At 46.2% G+C, this 22,286-nt stretch overlaps 1 protein-coding gene across 3 annotated transcripts in view; it reads left to right on the plus strand.

Moving 5' to 3' along the window:
- Window positions 1-22,286, plus strand: part of NFX1 (nuclear transcription factor, X-box binding 1) — a 188,244-nt gene that overhangs the window by 64,368 nt on the left and 101,590 nt on the right. For all 3 annotated transcript variants that reach the window (XM_045006791.1, XM_045006792.1, XR_006577166.1), the window contains exon 10: window positions 324-421. In XM_045006791.1, coding sequence (XP_044862726.1) covers window positions 324-421 — 98 coding nt within the window. The remainder of the gene's footprint in view (window positions 1-323; window positions 422-22,286) is intronic.

Below are 22,286 nucleotides of genomic sequence, written 5' to 3' on the forward strand. Positions count from 1 at the left end.
GAAACTCTAGAGGCCATAGACTTACTAAAATGAACAAGCACAATTTTGAGCTGTTTTTAAAATATTTCAAAGCAATACACAACTTTAAGTTGCAAATCTTATAATGCACCAAATTCTTATACTTTTTTTGACATAAAATCTGTAACATATACATGAGAAATACTAAGGGATTTGAAGGCAGTGTCTTGTGCCTGCAGCTCCCAACTCATGCAGAAGCCTCAATGTGACCACGGATGTTCATATGACATAGATAGATATAAAGTACCAATGTTAAATTAAAAGGTTTAATTTACAAATCATTTTTACATTTTAATTTTTGGTAGATTTCATTCATACATGTGAAAATCTTTGCCATGAAGGAGAATGTGGACCATGCTCTCGTACATCAAATATTTACTGTAGGTGTGCCTTCAAAACAAAGGTAAAAGTTTAAACACTAATCTCTAGTAACGAGCTCTTGAGCACTCTTAAAAATTATCCGGGGGAAGGGGGCACTATACACTGTAATAGGAAGTAGTACTGCCAGGTTGTAGAACCAGTAGAAAATAGCTAGCTCAACATGTGGGCTATTTCATCAAGTTCAGGAGTGTGCTTTTCAGTTTATATGTACATGATTTTATTCATTAATTTAGCTGTGGAAAACCGATCTTCTACCACAAAACTACTACAATTCAATGAATGTTATTTCCATCAAAAGCATTGTTAGAAGCATGTCAAGTGCATGGTGATTTTATGTGGAGTTTTGGAGAGTGGTGTTCATGCTGTGGAATGTTGCTAGTGCTGCTGTATTAATGCTGCTAGGGCTGCTATTCTTGGAGCTCTGGTGTTAGCTGCACTAGAAGAAAATGCAACATATTGATTCATTAGACCTCAGTCTTATTCCTAAAGAAAGACCTCATGCTCAGTTTGGTGGCAAAGGCACTCAGCCAGGTTTACTGTCAACAAAGCACTGTCCTAGTGCCCCATAGGAGCTCAGGTACACTAACATGTATACCCTTGACTAGGTACTAGTTCAGTCAACAGACCAGAATGTTATCCCCTAAACTATTACAAAGATGCCCTGCATGATTTTCTTTTCATATATTGATACAAACAAGTTACATATTACATTCCATATGTTTTTTGTTATAATCCTGTATCTTGTACGGGCTAGTTTGAACAAAATATCTTCATCCATTATCCTATCCTTCCCTCTTTATCTTATGAGGGATCTGTGGGTCCATGAGTGTAGCATTTCCTAGAAATGTTTTTATGCAGTTACTGGAGAACTCTGAGCATTTCTATACCATCTTCTCATGTCAGGAATGTGCTTTCGAATACCTAATGTGTTGTCATTCTGCCAAGGCCTGGTGTATGCTGGTTCACAGCCTTTGATTCACACTGTTAGTTATGCCTAAGGCTCCCACAAGGCTTACGGGGGAGTCATTTGTTTACCAGTCTCCTTTTCTTCCTCACTCTATACATTTGTACAGTGATCCAGCAGATTGTCAGTTTGTACATTGTCAGTAACAGGCCAATTGTTTTCTTATTATTGTGCGGAACCAGATCTTTGAAGCAATATGATAGTTGTTGGAGCTTTAATGAATGTGACATTCATGTGTTCAACAGTATCTTCAGACATGTATATCTGATGTTTCTGTGACTTTGCCACCAAGGTCTAATATGGTCCCTGCAGACTTGCTTTCCTGATAAATGTTTGGGCGTAAGGCCTAGGATTATCTCTTATTGCTGAGAGTTCCACCATAGCATTTTTTAGCTTTTGCAGCTTCTCAGAGAACTCGAGATCCTGTCCTTGAAAAGTAAGAGTGAAGTCCATCAGGAAATACCACGTGTCCTGAAAATGGCATTTCTCAAGAACGTCCCAGTCATGGCGTTAACCTTGGCCATAGTGGCAGCTGATTGGTCAAACATCTTGGCATCTGGACTGCTTCCCCTATATGAATTTACAGAACGCATTACAGTTCCAGTCTTGCTGCCTCTTTGTCACAGGAACTTGTTCTTCTGTGAGTAGTGCCTATGGGTGTTCCTCTTCAGGTGTACATGTGCCCATGAGTCTTCAATCAAAGATCTTCATTAACAGTGTCTGTTTGGTCCACATGTCCTATACATCCTCACGCCATGCAGTGAGGCTAAATAGGTCTGCTTGGGCAGACCACCCTCAGTTGCTTCTCAACCACCTCGGCTTGAGATGGAGTTTTAGCAGGTCCACCTCAAGTGTGCCTTGGCGAAAAGAATTTTTTCCTAGCTGCTAGTTTAGTTCAGTCTAGTTTGTTAGATTAGTTTAGTAGTTGGGAGGATTATTTTTTCTTCTCCCCTCCTGGGGAGGCTTGTCTTCCTCAGGAGGGCATGCCTGGCTCTCCAGGGCTTAAACCAGAAGTGGGCAAACTACAGCCCGGCCTCTGAGCTCCTGGCCCAGAAGGCTAGCCCCCAGTCCCTCCCCTGCTGTCCTCCCTCTCCCGCAGCATCAGCTCGCTCACTCAACCACAGTCACATGCTCTGGGTGGCGGGGCTGTGAGATCCTGGGGCAGCGCAGTTGCAGAGCCTGGCCTGACCCGGTGCTCCTGTGCTGCGTGGTGGCAGTGGCAACATTGCCTAGCTCCAGCGCCACCAGACACTGGTGCTCCAGGCAGTACGGTAAAGGGGGGCAGGGAGCAAGGGGGGGGTTGGATAGAGGGCAGGGGAGTTCGGGGTGGTGGTCAGGGGACGGGGGTGTGGATAGGGGTCAGGGTGGTCGGGTGGGGGAACGGGGGGTTAAAAGGGGGCAGAAGTTCCAAGGGGTGCAGTCAGGAAGGAGGGGGGTTGAATGGGGTCCAGGAGGGTCCATCAGGGGCAGGAGTTCCGGGGGAAGTCAGGGGACAGGGAGAAGGGGTGGTTGGATGGGGCAGGGGTCGTCAGGAATGAGAAGAGGGGTTGGATCGGATGGCAGGAGTCTAGGGGTGGTCAGGGGACAGGGAGTGGGGGGGTTGGATGGGGTAGGGGTCCTGGGGGGAGGGTGTCAGGGGGCAAGAAGCGGGGCGGTTGGATGGGGCAGGGGTCCCGGGAGGGGTTGGATGGGGCAGGGGTCCAAGGGGGAGATAGGAGGTCGGGGCCAGGCCACGACCCCATCCCCTAACCTGCCCTACATACAATTTACGAAACCCGATGTGGCCCTCAGGCCAAAAAGTTTGCCCACCCCTGGTTTAAATGTTGCCTTGCTTTCCAGGAGCCCAACCTGGTTAGCAGCCGCACTACAAATGTGTTGACTGCCTAGAAGAGTCACACATCCCACATAAGTGTGGCTTTTGTCTAGCCCTTAATTCCAGGGTGAAGAAGAATCTGGAGATCAAGTTGAGGCTACTTATGATGGAGCGTTCCCTTTGTCCTGCTTCAGAGCCAGGTCAGCAATCTCCAGGCAGATCCAGTGTCCTTTCAAACTTGGCTCAGCACTCCCCCAGAAAGGGAAAGACTCCATAGTGCTCCTCAAAAGGTCTCTGGAAGAAGAGCTCTGACTCTCCTTGTAAAGAGTCTGCTCTGAAAAGACTTTGGTCTCCCAGTAGGTCAACCATCTCAGAAAATTCAACCCCTTGAACTCGTACTGTAGAGACAAAGGGCTCCTCCAGTTTCAGTGGGACTGGAAAACCCTGAAGCTCTTCTAAGAGCAAACACTGTTCCGAGCAAGCTTTGGTTCCATCTGGACATGGTAGAGATAGCAAAGATGGTCGTTCTTCCAGACTGATACAGTTGGAAATAGCTCTACCTCTGGTACCTCCCCGGATGGGTTTCTTGCTATAGTATAAGGCTAAACCTCCATCGGCGCCCACCTCAGGGTGCTCTAAATCTTCAGTATTGTGCATTTCTAGAGATAGGTGGACAGTTATATTGGTTCACAACTCCCTGACAGACAGGTTAAGCAGCTGCTTATCTGCAGACCAGAAATGGGAGATCCACAACACATTTCTAACCAACATAGTCGCACAATGGGGTACTCCGCTGAGACCTCTTTGTATCCCAGATGAACAAAAAGCTTCCCATGTATTGCTCCAGGGGAGCCATAAGCTGTGATTCCCAGGGCAATGCTCTCCTGCTTTCCTGGATGGATGACCTCAGATACACCTTTCCTTCCTTCCTTCCCCCTACTACCTCAAGATGTACAGAAGATCTGTCACAACAGAGCCACCATTATCTTCCTAGCACCCTACTGACCCAGACAGTTCTGGTTCACAGAACTCCTAATGATGTCAGCACACACACCTATCAGGATTTGACTATTTTAGGATCACCTAGCTCAGGACAGGGGTAGGGGGGAGATCAAGCACCCTAACTTGGGCTCACTCCACCTTATGGCCTGGTACTTGGATGGGCGTCAGAAATAAAACATTCATGCTCTGTCCTTGTTCAGGAAATCCTTAACCAAACTAGAAAGAATTCTACTAGAGCCTGCTACCTGGCTAAATGGCAGTACTTTTCAGCCTGGGTACATCACCACCACCATATGCATTCCAGTTATCCTCTGCTTTAAAGACTTCAGGTCTGGCTCTAGTTTGCTGCGAGTACACCTAGCATTGATTAGTGCCTTTCTCCTTCTGGTGAAGGAACTTACTGTCTTCATGCACCTGGCTACTGTGTGATTTATGAAGGGCTTGATCAGAACCTTCCCACTTGTCATTAAATCTATCTCTCAATGGGACCATAACCTTGTCCTGACAACATTCTCAGGTCCACCCTTTGAACCTACGGCAAAACTTCCCCTTCCTGGGGGTATTACAGCTCACTCCATGTGAGGACAAGCTGCTTCCATGGCATCCTTATTGGACATTTTGCTGCAGAGCAGCAACGTGGAAGTCTGTCCACATGTTCATGACACACCTATGCTCTAACTCAAGCTGCAACTGTATACCAGCTGCTTCCTTGCACTCTCCTCCAGTCTGAACATTGCTTGCCAGTCAACCACATGTAGAATACACACAGGGACAATCACTCAAAGAAGAAATTGAGGGTACTTATTGTAACTGGAGGTTCTTCAAGAAGTGTGTTCCCTATCAGTATTCCCCTAATTGCCCTCCATCCATCAGGGCAGAGGGCTGGGGGAGGGGTTTCAGGGGAGAAGGCTGGGGTGGGGGGGGTTCAGGAATCCGGGCAGAGGGGTGGGGGGGTGTAGGGCATATGGCTGGGTGTGAGGGGGGGGTCAAAGGTCAAGGCAGAGGGCTGGGGGTGGGGGAGGTGCAGGGCAGAAGGCTGGGGGTGGGGGGGTTCAGGGCAGAGGGATGGGGCTGTGAGGATGCAGGGTAGAAGGCTGGGTGTGGGGGGGGGTTCAAGGGTCAGGGCAGAGGGCTGGGGAGTATGGGGGTGCAGAGCAGAATGCTGAGTGTGTGTGAGGGGTCAGGGCAGAGGGCTGGAAGGTATGGGGCTGCAGGGTAGAGGGATGGGGCTGTGGGGGTGCAGGGCAGAAGGCTGGGTGTGTGTGTGTGGGGGGGGGGTCAGGGCAGAGGGCTGGGGTGCTTAGCTCGTGGGGGTGCTCCCAGCCCCCTTCCCTGAGCGGCTCATGGCAGGGGGCTGGAAGGGATATGCCCTGTTCCACCCCCTTCCCCAAGGCCCCATCCCTACCTCTCTCTGCATCCTCTACGGAGCTGTGTGCACGCTGCTGCTCTTCCCCGTCCCCCTCGCAAGGGCCATCAGCTGATTGGCGCAGGGATGGAGAGGGGGCGGGGCAGGAAAGCACCACGCTGGGGGAAGGGAGAGGGAGTGGTGGACGCTTGGCTGCCACAGAACCAAGCTTCTGCCTCCTGCCCCTGCAGGGGAGAGCGGTGTCAGGGAGGCTGAGTTAGGCTGGGGGCCGGGACCGCAGTAGGCAGCTGCGTGCCGCTAAAGATCAGCTTGCATGCCGTGTTTGGCATGCGTGCCGTAGGTTGCCGACCCCTGATCTAGACTGTTCTCAGTGGTACCAGATGACAGAACAAGGAATAATGGTCTCAAGTTGCAGTGGGGGAGGTTGGATATTAGGAAAAACTTTTTCACTAGGAGGGTGATGAAGCAGTGGAAGGTGGTGGAATCTCCTTCCTTAGAGGTTTTTAAGGTCAGGCTTGACAAAGCCCTGGCTGGGATGATTTAGTTGGGAATTGGTCCTGCTTTGAGCAGGGGGTGGGACTAGATGACCTCCTGAGGTCCCTTCCAACCCTGATATTCTATCATGATTTACTCACCCTTTGCAGTAACTGTGGTTCTTCGAGCTGTGTCCCCCTGTTGGTGATCACTACCCACCCTCCTTCCCCTCTGCTTCAGAGTTTCCTGTATGGAACATTGCGGTAGAGAAGGAGTTGAGGTGGTTTGCCTGCACAGACCTCTGTATCCTCTGTGTGGGGCACAAGAATATATGGGATGGATGCACAGGCCGAGTGGAGGCTAATGAAAATTTCCAATTGAAGTTGCATGGGGCGCGCACACATCTGAAGTGGAGTCCCTATAGGGGGGCACATCTCAGAAAAACAGTTTTTACTGCACAGTTATTGGCTGTGAGTGTGTTCTCTGTGTGCTGCTCTTGCTCTGGCCAGATAGCCTGTCCAGCAGGCTCCAGTCGACTTGTCCAAGAAGACCACAGGCTCTGTTCAGTAGCGAAGGAACTTGGCTAGGTTTATTGTCCATGAAGCATTGTCCTAATGCCCTGGCTCAATGGTTACAGGTACCCTAACATATGTATGCCCATCACAATGGACTCTGCTCAGTGAACGGCGGGACTTTCCATTCTCCCCTTGGCTAAACAACACCCTCTCTGTGACCCCTCTTTTATACATGGATACAAACAAATTCCCTATTGCCCCTCTGATGTGGTTAGTTACCACCCTTTACATTGTACTTCTTGGTTTAATCAAAACATCTCTGTCCATTATCCTATGATCCTGACCTTATCTTTAAGAGGGGTCAGTATGTCCCTGTATCATCTTCAGGGAGTGTGTTTACACCATAACCTTGTAGTGGGGTTTTCTGACACTACCCTTCTAGACTGTGCTTACATGACTACTTAGTGCCTAGGCATATTTGTGTTTTTGCAACACCAGCCCTGTTCTTGCCAAGTTCATGTATTGGACGATGAACCTGCAAGCAGGCATCTGCTTTGTAAGAGGGCAGGGCTTGACTTTAGTTTGGGCCTTAGGTCTTACACCAGGCCCTTATATCAGGCCTCATGTCTCAGGCTCTCTCTTTCTACTACATTCCCCCACTTTTTGTCTTTTTATGGGGAGGATGTTTTAACCATCGTCCCGGAAAAGCAAAATGCATGGACTGAAGATGTCCCAGCAGGCTAAACACTGTTATATGGCCACTTTATTTTACCTTCTACATATTCATGCCTCATCTGTTCCTTGGTCTGCACATTCCCTCGTATGACTGGTGGACAGATTTTAAGTTCCAATTATGTCTTAGTCCCTTATGGTGGAATGTTAACTCAGGGACTTTGAGGAATGTAATTTTATGTTTGAGCTTTTGTGCATACTCCCATATATATATATATATATATATATATATATAGTGTGTGTGTGTGTGTGAGATATATATGACACTGCCTCATATTTGAGCATCACAATCCTTTTCTAATCCGGTGTTGTAGTCTGGCCCTTTTACTTTGGTACTGCAGATAGCAACACACTCATGTTAGGGCAATTACAGTTAGTACTGTATTAGTAATAGGATGAGTGTTTTGCTATGTATATAAGTAGTAAAACAGAAGTTTGGAGTAGAGACATCACAAATGAGGCCTTGTATATAATTTTTTGTAATTAGTTACTACAGAGTACTGTACTCCCATGTTATCATAGAATATCAAGGTTGGAAGGGACCTCAGGAGGTCATCTAGTCCAACCCGCTGCTCAAAGCAGGACCAATCCCCAGACAGATATATTGCTAGTTGTCACCCTCTACTCCTGAGGGAATTCTGCACCAAAAAGTTAAATTCTGTCAATATTTTAAAATTCTGCATATTTTATTTGTCAAAATAACAATATTGTCACACTAGTTTCAATATTTTGGTAATTTATTTCAAAATACCTGTCAGCAAGTATGTCTATAACAATACAGACAAAAGATTCAGGAAATGTGTGTTTGACAAATAGATTCCTTACTAGGCATGTGCAGAGGTGTGGCGCCTCCTGCTGGTGACTTCTGGGAATTAGCTCGGTTCCAGCTGTGGAGCGCCCTCTGCAGGCCGGTGATCTGCCTGTCCTCTGGCCCCCATGCCCCTCCCTGAATCCGGTGCCCTTTTACCAGGGGTGCTGCCCCCTGGCAGTAACCCCTCAGTCTTAGGGTCTCCCCTCCGCAGGGGAACCCCCACCCACTATTCCCACCTTGCCTCAATATCAGGCTACGGCCAGTCATTGTCTAGCCCTGCGCCCTGGGGCAGACTGCAGTATCAGCCTACTCATCACTGGCAAGGAGGGTTTGGACCTGCTGCCTTGGCCTACCCCACCTCTGGGCTGCCCTCTGCAACCCCCAGTACCTTTTAGCCCAATGCTAGGCCTTAGCCTGGGGCTTTCGAGGCTGGAGCTCCCCAGCTCCTCAGCCTTTCCCCAGCCCTGCTCCACTCAGGTACTTTGTCTCTCGCTCCCTGCAGCCAGGCCCTTCTCCCTCTACAGGCAGAGAGAGATGCCTGTCCCCCTGGCTTCTCTGCCTTTATAGGGCCAGCTGAGTCTGTTTGGGGTGTGGCTGCAGCTGCAGCCACTTCCCCCAATGAGCCCAGCCTAAAAGCTGCTTTCTCCAGCCACAGCCCCCTCCCCGGGCAGTTTTTACCCCTTCAAGGCAGGAGCAGGGGTACACCCTGCTGCAGCATGTTAATATAGAACTTTGAGTAATTCATTTAAACTACAATATAGAAACATATTTCCTGCACCCCTCAGAAGCAGTACAAAGGCTTGGGGGAGTAAGAGGTAATGGAGGAACTGAGGGAGAAGGAAGGAGCCTGGCAGTGAACTTGGAGAGTTGTTGGGTGTGGGTAGAAGTATGGAATGGTTTCTTTTTGGGTGGAGGAGGAGGGATTGCTAGGTAGTTGGGAAGCCTCCCTTATGCAGACCCTAGCTGACCCCAAGCCATTCAGTCAGGCACATCTGTCCCTGTCCCCATGTGGTCCTCCATTCAGCCCCTGGTTCAGTACTGTCACCCCACTAGCCCTTCTGAATCCCAGTCTCTGATCCCCCAGCAGCCCCATGGGTCCCACTCTGCCTCCTAACTTGGCTCCACAGGCAGGCTGCTGTGATGAGCTCAGTGACAAGCTGTTACTGCCAGTCAGCTGGCTGTTCTGGTGCCACAGCGGCCTCTGGTGCGTGAAAGGTGGAACTTCAGTATTTCTTCAGCAGAACGTATTTTTGGGGTGGGGTGGGGTGCAATTCTGTAGTAGACATGAATTCTGCGTGTTTGCAGTGGCATAGAATTCCCCCAGGAGTAATCCTCTGATGAGCTTCACTGGGAAGGAAACACGAACAGCTAGCTTCTGTGTTCCATTGATTGCATACCTCTGATACTCCAGTAGTTGATGTAGATCCAGTTATTTCTTACAGATGCTGTGTTCCAGATAACCTACTGAATGGACAGTAACCAATTTACCAAATATTGCTTTATGATTTAATATTGTTAACCAGACACCAAAAAAGATTGTTTTGAATAAGCTGCGTCAATTAGGATGTAGTGTCATTGACTCCAAATTATCATAGAATATTAGGGTTGGAAGGAATCTCAGGAGGTCATCTAGTCCAACCCCCTGCTCAAAGCAGGACCAATCCCCAGATTTTTACCCCAGTTCCCCAAATGGCCCCCTCAAGTATTGAACTCACAACCCTGGGTTTAGCAGGCCAATGCTCAAACCACTGAGCTAGCCCTCACCCCCGGTATGACTGGTACTAACAGGGAATTGTTTACACAATTTGACATATTGCCAACTCATCACTGTTTTTGTTATACACCAACAATGCCAGTGCCAGCTAGCTGTTTATTACTAATAAGATTATGTGATTAAAAAAAGAAAATATTTCCTAATGAGTTGGTTATGGTAGTTACTATGTAACTTCCATAAACAGTAAAAAAAATAACTTCTTTACTGGTTTGTTGTTTACTTGCTTTGTTGTTTGCTGTCATTAGTTAGTTAGTTAATTTTTACCTATGTGTTGGTTAAACAGTTGAGCAATGTTATTCTAAATGGTGTACAGCAATAGAATAATAATACAGTTGCTTTTACACAGTAGCTAAATTCATTCATATTTCGATGGTAAAGATTTAAAACCAGCAGCACACAAACTCACTTTACTTAATATACAGTTTCAATGACAGTTTCAATGACAGTTAGACGTGGTCCAGCTAGTGGTATTTAGCTGATTGCCTACCTAGTTGTCCATATATGGTAGACTGAGGTGTAGTTGGCAAGTCTGTTGTTTATAAAGCACTTAATTTTTCTTTTCTTGATGCCTGGGGGTTTCTTCACTGTGTACTGATACCTTCTGGTGTCTTCAGTCTGTGGGATGCAGCCATAAACAGCTTAAATTGATTAACAGAATAAAGTTTTTACATTTCTCTTGTTTTCAGTTACCCAAATTTAATACACAGATTAATTTAGTGTGCATTATTTATTTTTATATACTAAATATAGTGCTTAACTGCTGAAATAGATGTTCATGATCTTCTGTGAGAAGGGGTACTGCTCTCCCCTGTTGAGCACTCTGTTTTAGCAAAAGTGTTTAGTAACAGAATTGTTATCCAAGTTTTCTGGAGTTAATTTGCTTGATATCAATTCCACTTCTGCTAATTGTTTAGAAGCACAGACTTTAACCACCACTACTTCCCTTTAACATAACATTAAAGAAAAAGAGTATAAACATTAAACCAAACTGAATTTTAAATGCTGGTCTATGAAAACACTTAGAGGGTATTAAACGTTTATAACACTTAAGCCTAGTCTACACTACAACTTTAGGTCAAATTTAGCAGCATTACCTCGATTTAAGTCTGGACCCATCCACACGACGAAGCCTTTTCTTTCAACTTAAAGGGCTCTTAAATCAATTTCTTTACTCCACTTCTGACAAGGGGATTAGCGCTGAAATCGGCCTTGCCGGGTTGAATTTGGGATAGTGTGGACGCAATTTGACGGTATTGGCCTCCGGGAGCTATCCCAGAGTGCTCCATTGTGGCCGCTCTGGACAGCGCTCTCAACTTAGATGCACTGGCCAGGTAGACAGGAAAAGGCCCGCGAACTTTTGAATTTCATTTCCTGTTTGGCCAGCGTGTTTGCAGAGCTCATTCAGCATGATGTGCACATTGCCAGGGCATGTTGCCCGGCCCGTGCTTTGTGAAAAGTCTTTGACCGTGTTCCTCTCGTCACCGCGCTGCCGTTGCCTCCTCACCTGGTTTTGGGCAAAACAATTGTCTGCCGTTTTTCTGACGGAGGGAGGGGCAACTGACGACATGGCTTACAGGGAATTAAAATCAACAAAAGGGGTGGCTTTGCATCAAGGAGAACCACAAACAGCTGTCACACAGAATGGCCCCCTCAAGGACTGAACTCAAAACCCTGGGTTTAGCAGACCGTTGATTTCACAAAACAAATCGGGTCAATTTCTTGTTTTGATCCATCTATCTTTTACATCTTAGGCTGGCAGCAGATGGTGCAGTACGACTACAAGCCATCGTTATCTCCTGGGTGCTCGGCAGAGATGGGCATGACCTGGCTGAGTCACTCCCATGTGTGCCCAGGCACCCCTGACCGATCTCACCAAGGTCGGCTAAAAGAGCACCCAGGAATATGACGATGGCTACCAATCGTAATGCACCGTCTGCTGCCAAAAGGCAATGAGCTGCTGCTGTATAGCAATGCAGACCCATGTCTGCCACCACCCAGGAGACGTACGGTGATGGTGAGCTGAGCGCACTCCATGCTTGCCGTGGTATGGCATTTGCTCAGGTAACCCAGGAAAAAAGGCGCGAAACAATTGTCTGCTGTTGCTTTCACGGAGGGAGGGAGGGAGAGGGAGGCCTGACGACATGTACCCAGCACCACCCGTGACACTGTTTTTGCCCTATCAGGCATTGGGATCTCAACCCAGAATCCCAATGGGCAGCGGAGACTGTAGGAACTGTTGGATAACTACTCATAGCTACCCACAGTGCAACACTCCGGAAGTTGACGCTAGCCTTGGTACTGTGGACACAGTCCGCCGACTTAATGCACTTAGAGCATTTTGTGTGGGGGGACACACAATCGACTGTGTAAAAACGATTTCTAAAAAAACGACTTCTATAAATTTGACCTAATTTCATAGTGTAGACATACCCTTAGTTGTATTTGGGAGAAACAGGTGTTAACATGTTGAAATTATTTAGTTACCTTTAACATTTTGGAACATAACCAGACAGTTTATATTGATATATTTTTTACCATTTGTTGTTATAACATTCTTATAGCTATAATTTAATACTTAATAAAGGTGCAAAAAAGTTTATAAAAATCCGACAGGAAATTAACATTTTGTTAATTGAATTACTGGTCTTGTTTCCCTTTACATTTTTTCCTTTGAATAAAAAAACCCCACTGTGATTAATAAAATATAATTATTTTTGTTTGCAATTGCATTATTTGCTGAGGCAGAAATATATGTACATATTTATAACTGAGGCCTTTTTGAGCTTTTGCAAAAAAAAATTAATTGGTTAATAATGTTATGATGGTTAAACCCCAACCATAATATTAAAATGGTGTGGTACTATTTATATTTTAAAAAAGTATAAAATTGACTTTTGTTGCAGCAAAATAAAAAAGTGGTCCCGTGACACACACAACACAGGACGACATACAGGACAAAATTACAATTAAAAATGAATGGCACCAGAATTATATTTATAACTATACAAGATAAGGCATTAAGAACCTTAGGTATTAAAGCAACACATTATAGAAAATAAACAGGTAAACGAAAGAGTTAAAGATCTAAATAAGCAAGTTATTACCTTTTTATTTTAAACTTTTAATAAGAATTGATTAAAAAAATCATATTAAGTTATTTTCCCCCTTTGTTGTATTAGGTTAATATGTAAAGGCATTTTTCATTTCTGTATATTACTTTAAAAACTCTGCTATATGGAAATGTTTCAAATATTAGTCAGTGGTTAGAATTAGAAGCAGAGTCTGCATTTCTGTTGCCTGGCAACCATATCTTCAAGAAAGTTAGGAGAAATTACAGCTGTTGATTCCTGAAGAGTAAAAATAATAATTTACTGGATTTATTTAAAGTAAAACTTTTACCTCATTTTCTCTTTATTTTGTTCTGTTTTCAGTTGCTTTGTCTTTTTTAGCAATGGTGGGTTTGGAATAACTATAACTTTTAAAGCAAAGAGAGAGAGCAGAATTGAGGAGAGACAGGGAATGCAGGGGAAGGGAGTAGGAAAGCACAACCTAGGAAGGGAGGGATACCTGAGCCAAGAAAGATTAACTCAATAAAATTATCTTAAAGTACAGGCAGCAGCCATCAGTTTAGCAAACAGAGGATATAAGGGAAAATTTAACTGACGTAAAAATATTTGAGAAAGAAGATTATTGGCTCTGTGAATTAAAGTAGTTGGGAACCTACACCCCTGTATTTTATCCTGGCTCTGAGATAAGAGTAGGGGTCATTAACTGCTCTAGCAAAATCTGAATTTGTTCCCCCAGTGTCTGTCGTTTTTGTCTGCATGCCAGATAGATTGAAAGAGTGCCTTTGCCTGCTACAGTTAACTGTTTTTGGGCAACTCCATGTATTAATGCATCAATTTTAGGTATTAAACTGCTGACTCTCAGTATTTCACTTTGAAATTATTTTTTATCCACTCCTTTGCGATCAAATCACAGCGTCTGTCTCCTAGCGTGCCCTGTGAACTGTTCCATTTTTTTCCTTCGTCTGATTTACCAATCCAGTGAAAGTATTGTTTGCTACTTCTCCCTCCTGTGCACTTACTTTTCTTGTTCTGACAGGCACCAGTGTAGGTCTCAGTTTAGGTTTTAGTGGAACCTGGCTTTTATCATACAGGTAGTTGCAATGCAGTGGTCCCTGCCCCTGGTTTGTTAGGTGACCAGTTTGGGTCATTCCCAATGTCCCCATTGCAGCACCCATTTCAATCATTCCATGTTACATCATCTAATTTTTCTCAGGCCATCTTTTTCCATTTCTGTTTCCATTCTTCAGGCACTATATAGGTACCTGAAGCCTGTTGCTGACTAATATTTATACTAGGGGATGGCACTTCCATTTTCGGCAGATTCTTTACAGCTATTTCCAACATTTTATTCTGTTCCTGTGCTTTCTGTAATGTATAATGTCTCTGAACTGCTTGCCACCCTGCTAGGAGAGCAGAAGCATTTCAGAGCTCTGTTGCTTCTCTTGCTTCTTTTAACTTTTTCTTAGTTTCAGTTAGTTGCCCTACCAATTTTGTGGCCTGTTGTGTACATTTCTTACTCTTACTATTTTCTAGGACTACAGTCTCTGCCGAACCTTACAGATTCCATTCCTTGTTTCTTCCCCCATCTCTTTTAAATTTATATGCACCGCCTTTACTGGCAATCCAGCATGTCCACACTTCATCAAATTCTGGGGGGATTTTCAGGGAGGAGATAAGGGGATTCCCTCGCTCAGAGTGTTCTGCCATGTTAGATTGTGATTCCTACACAGGACAGCTTGCCTACTTACTAGATCCGCGGTTGGGGTCACCATTGTTGTCAGTTGTTGGATGTATGTGTTGTCTCTGTGTGTAGCACCAGTTCTGCGCGAATAGCAGACCCAGCGGACCTCGATTGAACTGCCCAAGAAGACCACAGACTTGGTTTAGTAGTGGAGGCGCTCTGCCAGGTTTATTGCCAACAAAGTAAGACACTAGCTCCCTAAATCTACGTCTACAGTTAGACTAGCACATATACGGCCATGACAATGGACTAGCTAAGTTAACAGCAGGACTTTCCATTCTCCCCTCGGCCAGATAAAGACATTGCCTCTGTGACCTCTCTTTTACACATTGATACAAACAAGTTACCTATTGCCCTCTGACATGGTTAGTTCCCCCCCCCCTTTTTACCTTATACCTGTTGGTTTGACCAAAACATCTCTATCCATCACCCTGTCATCCTGATGTTATCTTTAGGAGGGGTCCTTGTATCCTCTTTGGGGAGTGTGTTTATACCATAACTTTGTATCGGGGTATTCTGGTATTACCCTTCTGGAATGTGTTTACATGAATACTTAGTGCCTAGGAGTGCTTGTGTTTTTGGAGCGTCAGCCCTGTTCTTGCCAAGTGCACGTATCAGACAGTGAACCTGAAAGCAGGCATCTGCTTTGTAACAAGGCAACTAATTCTGCTTTATGTTAGCAGGGCTTGACTCTGTTTGGGCATTAGGCATTACGCTAGGCCTTTTATATCAGGCCTCATGTCTCAAACTCTCTCTCTCTACTACAGCATTCACAGACATCATGCAAAGCACAACACGCTGTGTGACAAAGTTCCTCCTCTGCCTTGGTGGGTACTGCGCTTATTGGCGGATTTGCTCGCCTCAGAGATTCACGGCAGCCCTTAGTTTGGCCACTGTTGCTAGTAGCTCAAACCTGCCATTTGCTCAGCTAACCCCATGACTGGCCAGCATGGGGAAAAGGAAGAAGAACAATACCCTCAGTCTCTGCTGGTCCACCTAGTGGGTCGGGGGACAGGCCAGGGACCTTCCTCTCTGGTGGGACCCACAGTCCAGATCAACTCCTCCTGTATCCAATAGGAAGTTGGGGGGATGGGGGGAACCTGGGCCTGCCCTCTACTCCAGGTTCCAGCCCAGGTCCCTGTGGATCACAGCTGTCTACAGTGTTTCGTGTAACATTTGTGTGACAGCTACAACTCCCTGGGCTACTTCCCCATGGCCTCCTCCCAACAGCTTTTGTATCCTCACCACAGGAGCTTCTTCCTGATGCCAGATAGCATTTGTATTCCTCAGTCCTCCAGCAGCACGCCCTCTCGCTCTCAGCTCTTTGTACGCCCCTCACTGACTGAAGTGAGGTCCTTTTTAAACCAGGTTCCCTGATTAGCCTGCCTGTCTTAATTGATTTTAGCAGCTTCTTAATTGGCTCCAAGTGTCCTAATTAGCCTGTCTGCCTTAATTGGTTCCAGCAAGTTCCTGATTGTTCTGGAACTGCCCCTGTTATCTTACCCAGGGAAAAGGGACCTACTTAACCTGAGGCTAATAGCTTTCCCTTCGATCACTCTCCTGTAGCCATCTGGCCCAACCCTGTCACAGCTGCTACAATCCAAACCACACTGGCCACATTGGCATCCAGCTGATACTGGAGACATCACCAATGTGCTTTCAGACACCCAAAGGCACAGTTCACCACCATTCTGCATCTACTCAGTTGGCAGTTGAATTCCCTTTTGCTTGCCTGAAGTATGCCTTCATTAGCCATGGTAGTAACGAGTATGCGAGGCTGACGAAAATAAATGTTGACACAGAAACACTGTACGTAACAACAACACTTCTGGAGACTAAAGATCTTCCTTGCCCGAACTGTACAGTCCCAACATACTGAGCACCCTTGTGTCATGAACCTCTCTTGTGTGGCTGACTGTGTTCATGAACCAATCCTGTGGTCCACTAAGCCTTGGTGAACTCGTGAATAGTAACCTTTTCAATTAACGTATTCACTGGCCCTTTTTCGTGGACAAAAAATAGGAATGTGTGTTCCATCAGTGGCCTCATACAGTTCAGAAACCCCATTCTCTGAAATCCCACTATAATTTCAGGGTCCTTGGTGGTGCCAACCACTGGTTGGTAGATCACAGTAGTGATAGCCTTGCACACTTGTGCCATCACTGCCCCAACAGTTGACTTTCCCACCCCCAACTAGTTTGCAGCTGCCTGGTAACTGTCAGGTGTTGCCAACTCCCAAACAGTGATGACCTCCCATATTTGTACGAGTATCGATTTTCAAAATCAAGTGGTCTGGCACTGGATCATTGATGCAAGTTCAATGTAACTCAAAGAGGGTATGCTTTTTCATCCTGAGGTACTTCAGCTACTGGTTTGAGATTTCCAAGATGATGTGGTCCCATCCCTCAATGCTGGTTTCCTGGGACCAGAAGTGGCAATCCACCCATGGCCATACCATTGCATTCTCAGCATTCAACACATCTGTTCCATGGACTTTCATTCTCCCTCCAAGTTGGCCATCTTTGGCATCTCAAAATTCTCTGGAGTGAATGCATCCAGTGTCTAGTATTGGACTTCATGAACATTTGTTCTGTGAGCAGGAGCAGAAGCAAATCCTCATGGACTTGCTCCATGTCTCCAAAGTAGTTTGGAAGAAGGGTGAGATGAGCGGGACCTGTCATTGCCAAAATGTGTGAAGGCAGCTTACAGTGCCAGCAACAACTAGAAAGGTGGTGGTTCTTAAGAGCTTGCTCATGTCGATTCCAAGTAATAGTGTGCATGCCACATGCACAGTCGGAAGGTATTTCCCCTAACAGCACCTGTTGGGTCAGCTGTGGAGCCCCCAGAGTCACCCCCTCATGGTGGTTGTGACAAAGTGGGGGTTTATTCATCTTGTTATGTTTCATATGAGTCTTACTGTCCTATACTAATACTATGTGTACCTCAGTTTCCCAGTGTACTGCACCAATACTTCGGTGGTGGGAATTGGGTGTGTGATCTTTGCTGAGGCCCTTGGGGCAGGTGAGGCTGCCCAGCTGTCTGCACCTATGTTACCTGAGACCCAGGATGAGGGTGTGACCAGGTAACACCTTTTGCCTAGGAAGTGAGACAAAGAGACGGAGGAGGAGCAACGGGGGCGGGGGGGGGGGGCGTCAGAGGTCAGGTCGCTCAAAGCAGGCAGTTTGCGTGGGGGGACTGGAAGAGGGGGAGTCCAGGGCATCTGGCCCAACACTCCCAAGATGGACTTGTCTGAAAGTCACTGATTTCTGTGATAGCAAGCTCTGTTCAATGCTGTATTCCTGTTGACTAATAAACCTTCTATTTTACCGGCTGGCTGAGAGTCACTTCTGACTGTGGAGTTGGGGTGCAGGGCCTTCTGGCTTCCCCAGGAGCCCCACCCAGGCGGACTCACTACAGGAAGCGCACGGTATGGAAGGGGATGCTGAGTACTCCGAGGTCGGACCCAGGAAAGTTGAAGCTCTGTAAGCTTCTTGCCCTGGAGACAGTATGCTCAGAGAGAGGAGGCATGCTCCCCCAGAGTCCTGACTGGCTCCATACAGAGTAGTTCCAGAAAATTGACCAGGTGACTCTGTGACAGTGGTGGATATAGGTCCCTGCCAACCCACCGCCTATTCAGTTCTTTCTTACCACCAGTGACAGTCGTTGGAGCTGAGTGTCTTGCTTGCCTCATCAAGTGCTTCCCCAGTAACTGAACTTTGAGCGTTTCTGTAAATAGTTTTATTTTTTTACTAGTAGTTAGTTGGTTAGAATTTGGAGGTCTCCCCCACCCACCCCCACCACTCCAATTTGTCGCCCTGACAGATCCCAGAAGGTATGCTACCTGCCAGGGGCCCATATCTGAGATGTTACGGAGGGATTGTCGAGGATCATCTGGCGCTCTGACTACTACCCCATGCTCCTCATCCATGTGGGCACTAATGATACTGCAAGGTATGATCCTCAGCAGATCAGAAGTGATACAAGGCTCTGAGAGTAAGGGTGAAGAAGTTGGGAGCACAGGTGGTGTTCTCTTTAATCTTTCTGGTCAAGGGTAGGGGCCCAGGCAGAGACAGATGCATCCTGGAGGTGAATGCCTGGCTGCGAAGATGGTGTTGCTAGGAGGGCTTCAGCTTCCTTGACCATGGGATGCTGTTCCAGGAAGAAGGACTGCTAAGCAGAGATGGGATCCACCTATCAAGGAAGGGGAAGAGTATATTTGGACACAGGCTGGCTAACCTAGTAAGGAGGGCTTTCAACTAGAGAAGGGTCATAATTTTTTGGGGGGGAAGTATGGGCTGTTATAGCAGGAATAAAAGAGAGACAAGACAGGCCAGGGGGAGTGGGGCAGGGAGCAAATCAGTATCTTAGATGTCTGATACTAATGCGAGAAGTATGGGGAATAAGCAGGAGGAATTCAAAATGCTAGTAAATAAACACAACTGTGACATAGTTGGCATCACAGAGACTTGGTGGAATAATACGCTTTACTGGAATATTGATATAGAAGGGTACAGCTTGCTCACGAAGGACAGGCGGGGGAAAAAAGGGAGTTGATGTTGCCTTATATATTAAAAATGTATATATACTTGGACTGAGGTTGAGATGGAAATAGGAGACAAACTTGTTGAAAGTCTCTGGGTAAGGATAAAAGGGGTAAAGAACTAGGGTAATGTCATGGGAGGGGTCTACTACAGACCACCTAACCAGGAAGAAGAGCTGGATGAGGCTTTTTTAAAATAACTAAAAAAAGCACCCAAAGCACAAGCCTTGGTGGTGATGGGGGATTTCAGCTACTCAGACATCTGTTAGGAAAATAACACAGCAGAGCACAGACTATCCAACAAGTTCTTGGAATGTATTGGAGACCTTTTTTTATTTCAGAAGGTGGAGAAAGTTACTAGGGGAGAGGCTGTTCTAGATTTGATTTTGACAAATAGGAAGGAACTGGTTGAGAATTTGAAAGTGGAATGCAACTTGGGTGAAAGTGATCATGAAATAATAGCGCTCATGATTCTAACAAATGGTAGGAGGGAGACGAGCAAAATGTAATGAGTTTCAAGAAGACAGACTTTAGCAAACTCAGGGAGTTGGTAGGTAAGATCGCATGGGAAGCAAGTCTAAAGGAAAAAACAATTGAAGACAGTTGACAGTTTTTCAAAGAGACATTATTAAGGGCACAAGAGCAAACTATCCCACTGTGTAGGAAAGATAGGAAGTATGGTGAGAGACCACCCTGACTTAACCAGGAGATCTTCAGTGATCTAAAAATAAAAAAAGAATCCTACAAAAAATGGAAATTAGGTCAGATTACAAAGGATGAATATAAACAAATAGCACAAGTATGTATGGATAAAATTAGAAAGGCCAAGGCACAAAACAAGATCAAACTTGCTAGAGACATAAAGGGTAACAAGAAAACATTCTACAAATACATTGGAAGCAAGAGGAAGACCAAGGACAGGATAGGCGGTGGTGGGGTAGTGGGGAACAATAACAAAAAATGTGGAAATGGCAGAGGTGCTAAATGACTTTTTTTGTTTCGATTTTCACTAAGAAGGTTGGTGGTGATTGGACGTTTAACATAGTGAATGCCAGTGAAAATGAGGTAGGATCAGAGGCTAAAATAGGGAAAGAACAAGTTAAAAATTACTTAGACAAATTAGATGTCTTCAAGTCACCAGGGTCTGATGAAATGCATCCTATAATACTCAAGGAGCTGACTGAGGAGATATCTGAGCCATTAATGATTACCTTTGAAAAGTCATGGAAGACAAGAGAAATTCCAGAAGACTGGAAAAGGACAAATATAGTGTCAATCTATAAAAAGGGAAATAAGGACAACTCGGGCAATTACAGACCAGTCAGCTTAAGTTCTGTACCCAGAAAGATAATGGAGCAAATAATTAAGCAACCAATTTGCAAACATCTAGAAGATAATAAGGTGATAAGTAACAGTCAGCATGGATTTTTCAAGAACAAATCGTGTCATACCAACCTGATAGCTTTTGACAGGGTAACAAAGCTTGTGGATGGGGGTGGGAGAAGCAGTAGACGTGATATATCTTGACTTTAGTAAAGCTTTTGATACCGTCTCACATGACCATCTCATAAACGAACTGGGGAAATGCAACGAGATAGAGTTACTATAAGATGTGTGCAAAACTGGTTGAAAAACTGTTTACAGAGAGTAATCATCAGTGGTTCACAGTCATGCTGGAAGGGCATAATGAGTGGGGTCCTGCAGGGATCAGTTTGGGGTTGGGTTCTGTTCAATATCTTCATCAATGATTTAGATAATGGCATAGAGAGTACACTTATAAAGTTTGCAGATGATACCAAGCTGGGAGGGAGTGCAAGTGCTTTGGAGGATAGGATTAAAATTCAAAATGATCTGGACAAACTGGAGAAATGGTCTGAAATAAATAGGATGAAATTCAATAAGGACAAATGCAAAGTACTCCACTTAGGAAGGAAGGAACAACCAGTTGCACACATACAAAATGGGAAATGACTGCCTAGGAAGGAGTACTGCGGAAAGGGATCTGGGGTCATAGTGGACCACAAGCTAAATATGAGTCAATAGTGTAACATGTGGTCCTCAGACTCCACCACCTCCTCAGCCTGAAGCCCCATGTTACTGGCCACCCTGCGCAACAGCTCCTGGTGCACTCTGCTATGGATGGGGGGTGGCCCCAAAGGATGAAAACCCTGTCACCGATTCGTCCAGCGAGGATGACAATGAAGCCATAGGCGGCACCGGACCCTCCTGTCCCTCCAGATCACTGGACATGTCCTGCTCAGTGCTGTGCTGCTCACTGCCCACAGCAGCATCAGTCAGTGGTGGATCTGGGACCTGGACATAGCTCAGTGCTGTGGACCAAAGCCGTCTCCGAGCCCCGAGGCGTGAGACAGCCCCTGGGTAGTGGTGGGATACCACCTTCTGATACCACGGACTGGGAGCCTAGAGTGTGTGCCCTGGGCTTGGTGATATGCCCACAGGGTCCTGAATGGCCATTGCCTCCTGCCTATATCAGCTCTGCTCCAATTGGTGCCAACGGCACCTAGAATAGTAGTACTCTGCTTCTGAGTCTGATGACTGCGACCTAGAGCACAGAGATCACAGCGGTGATGTGTGGGACAGTGCCGGAAAGCAGTGCCATGGAGAGGGCGAACAGTGCCTCATCATCTCGGGATGGGGCACTGCAGAGCTGTTATGGTATCAAGTCCCTGGCCACTTGAATGTGTCTGGGGTGGAAGGGAGCTCAAGTTCCTCCACCTGGCACACTCTAGCAGGAGAATCCAACGGCACCAGACTCGCTGGATCCCTTTGTGGGCCTGTCGACAGTGCAGGCTCCCGCGAGACCAGCACCACGTGTTCTTGCGTAGACTCCCGGAGGCACTGTCAAACTTGGCCATTCTAGTTGTGGGCAAGCGCACTCTGTCCGCCTTCTTGTGCTGCTTAGGCTGCACCAGAGAGTGCGAGTGGTCCCATGTTGTCTCCATGGGCTTCGGCATCTGAGAGTGTCAGGGTCTCTGTGCCCAGAGTCCTTCCTGCATGCCGTTTCTCGAACAGAGGCTGAAGCACTCCACACGGAGCCAGCTGGGGGGTGGAGGGCCACTTCATAAG

The sequence above is a fragment of the Mauremys mutica genome, chromosome 2, assembly GCF_020497125.1.
Source record: "Mauremys mutica isolate MM-2020 ecotype Southern chromosome 2, ASM2049712v1, whole genome shotgun sequence".
NCBI lineage: Eukaryota > Metazoa > Chordata > Testudines > Geoemydidae > Mauremys > Mauremys mutica.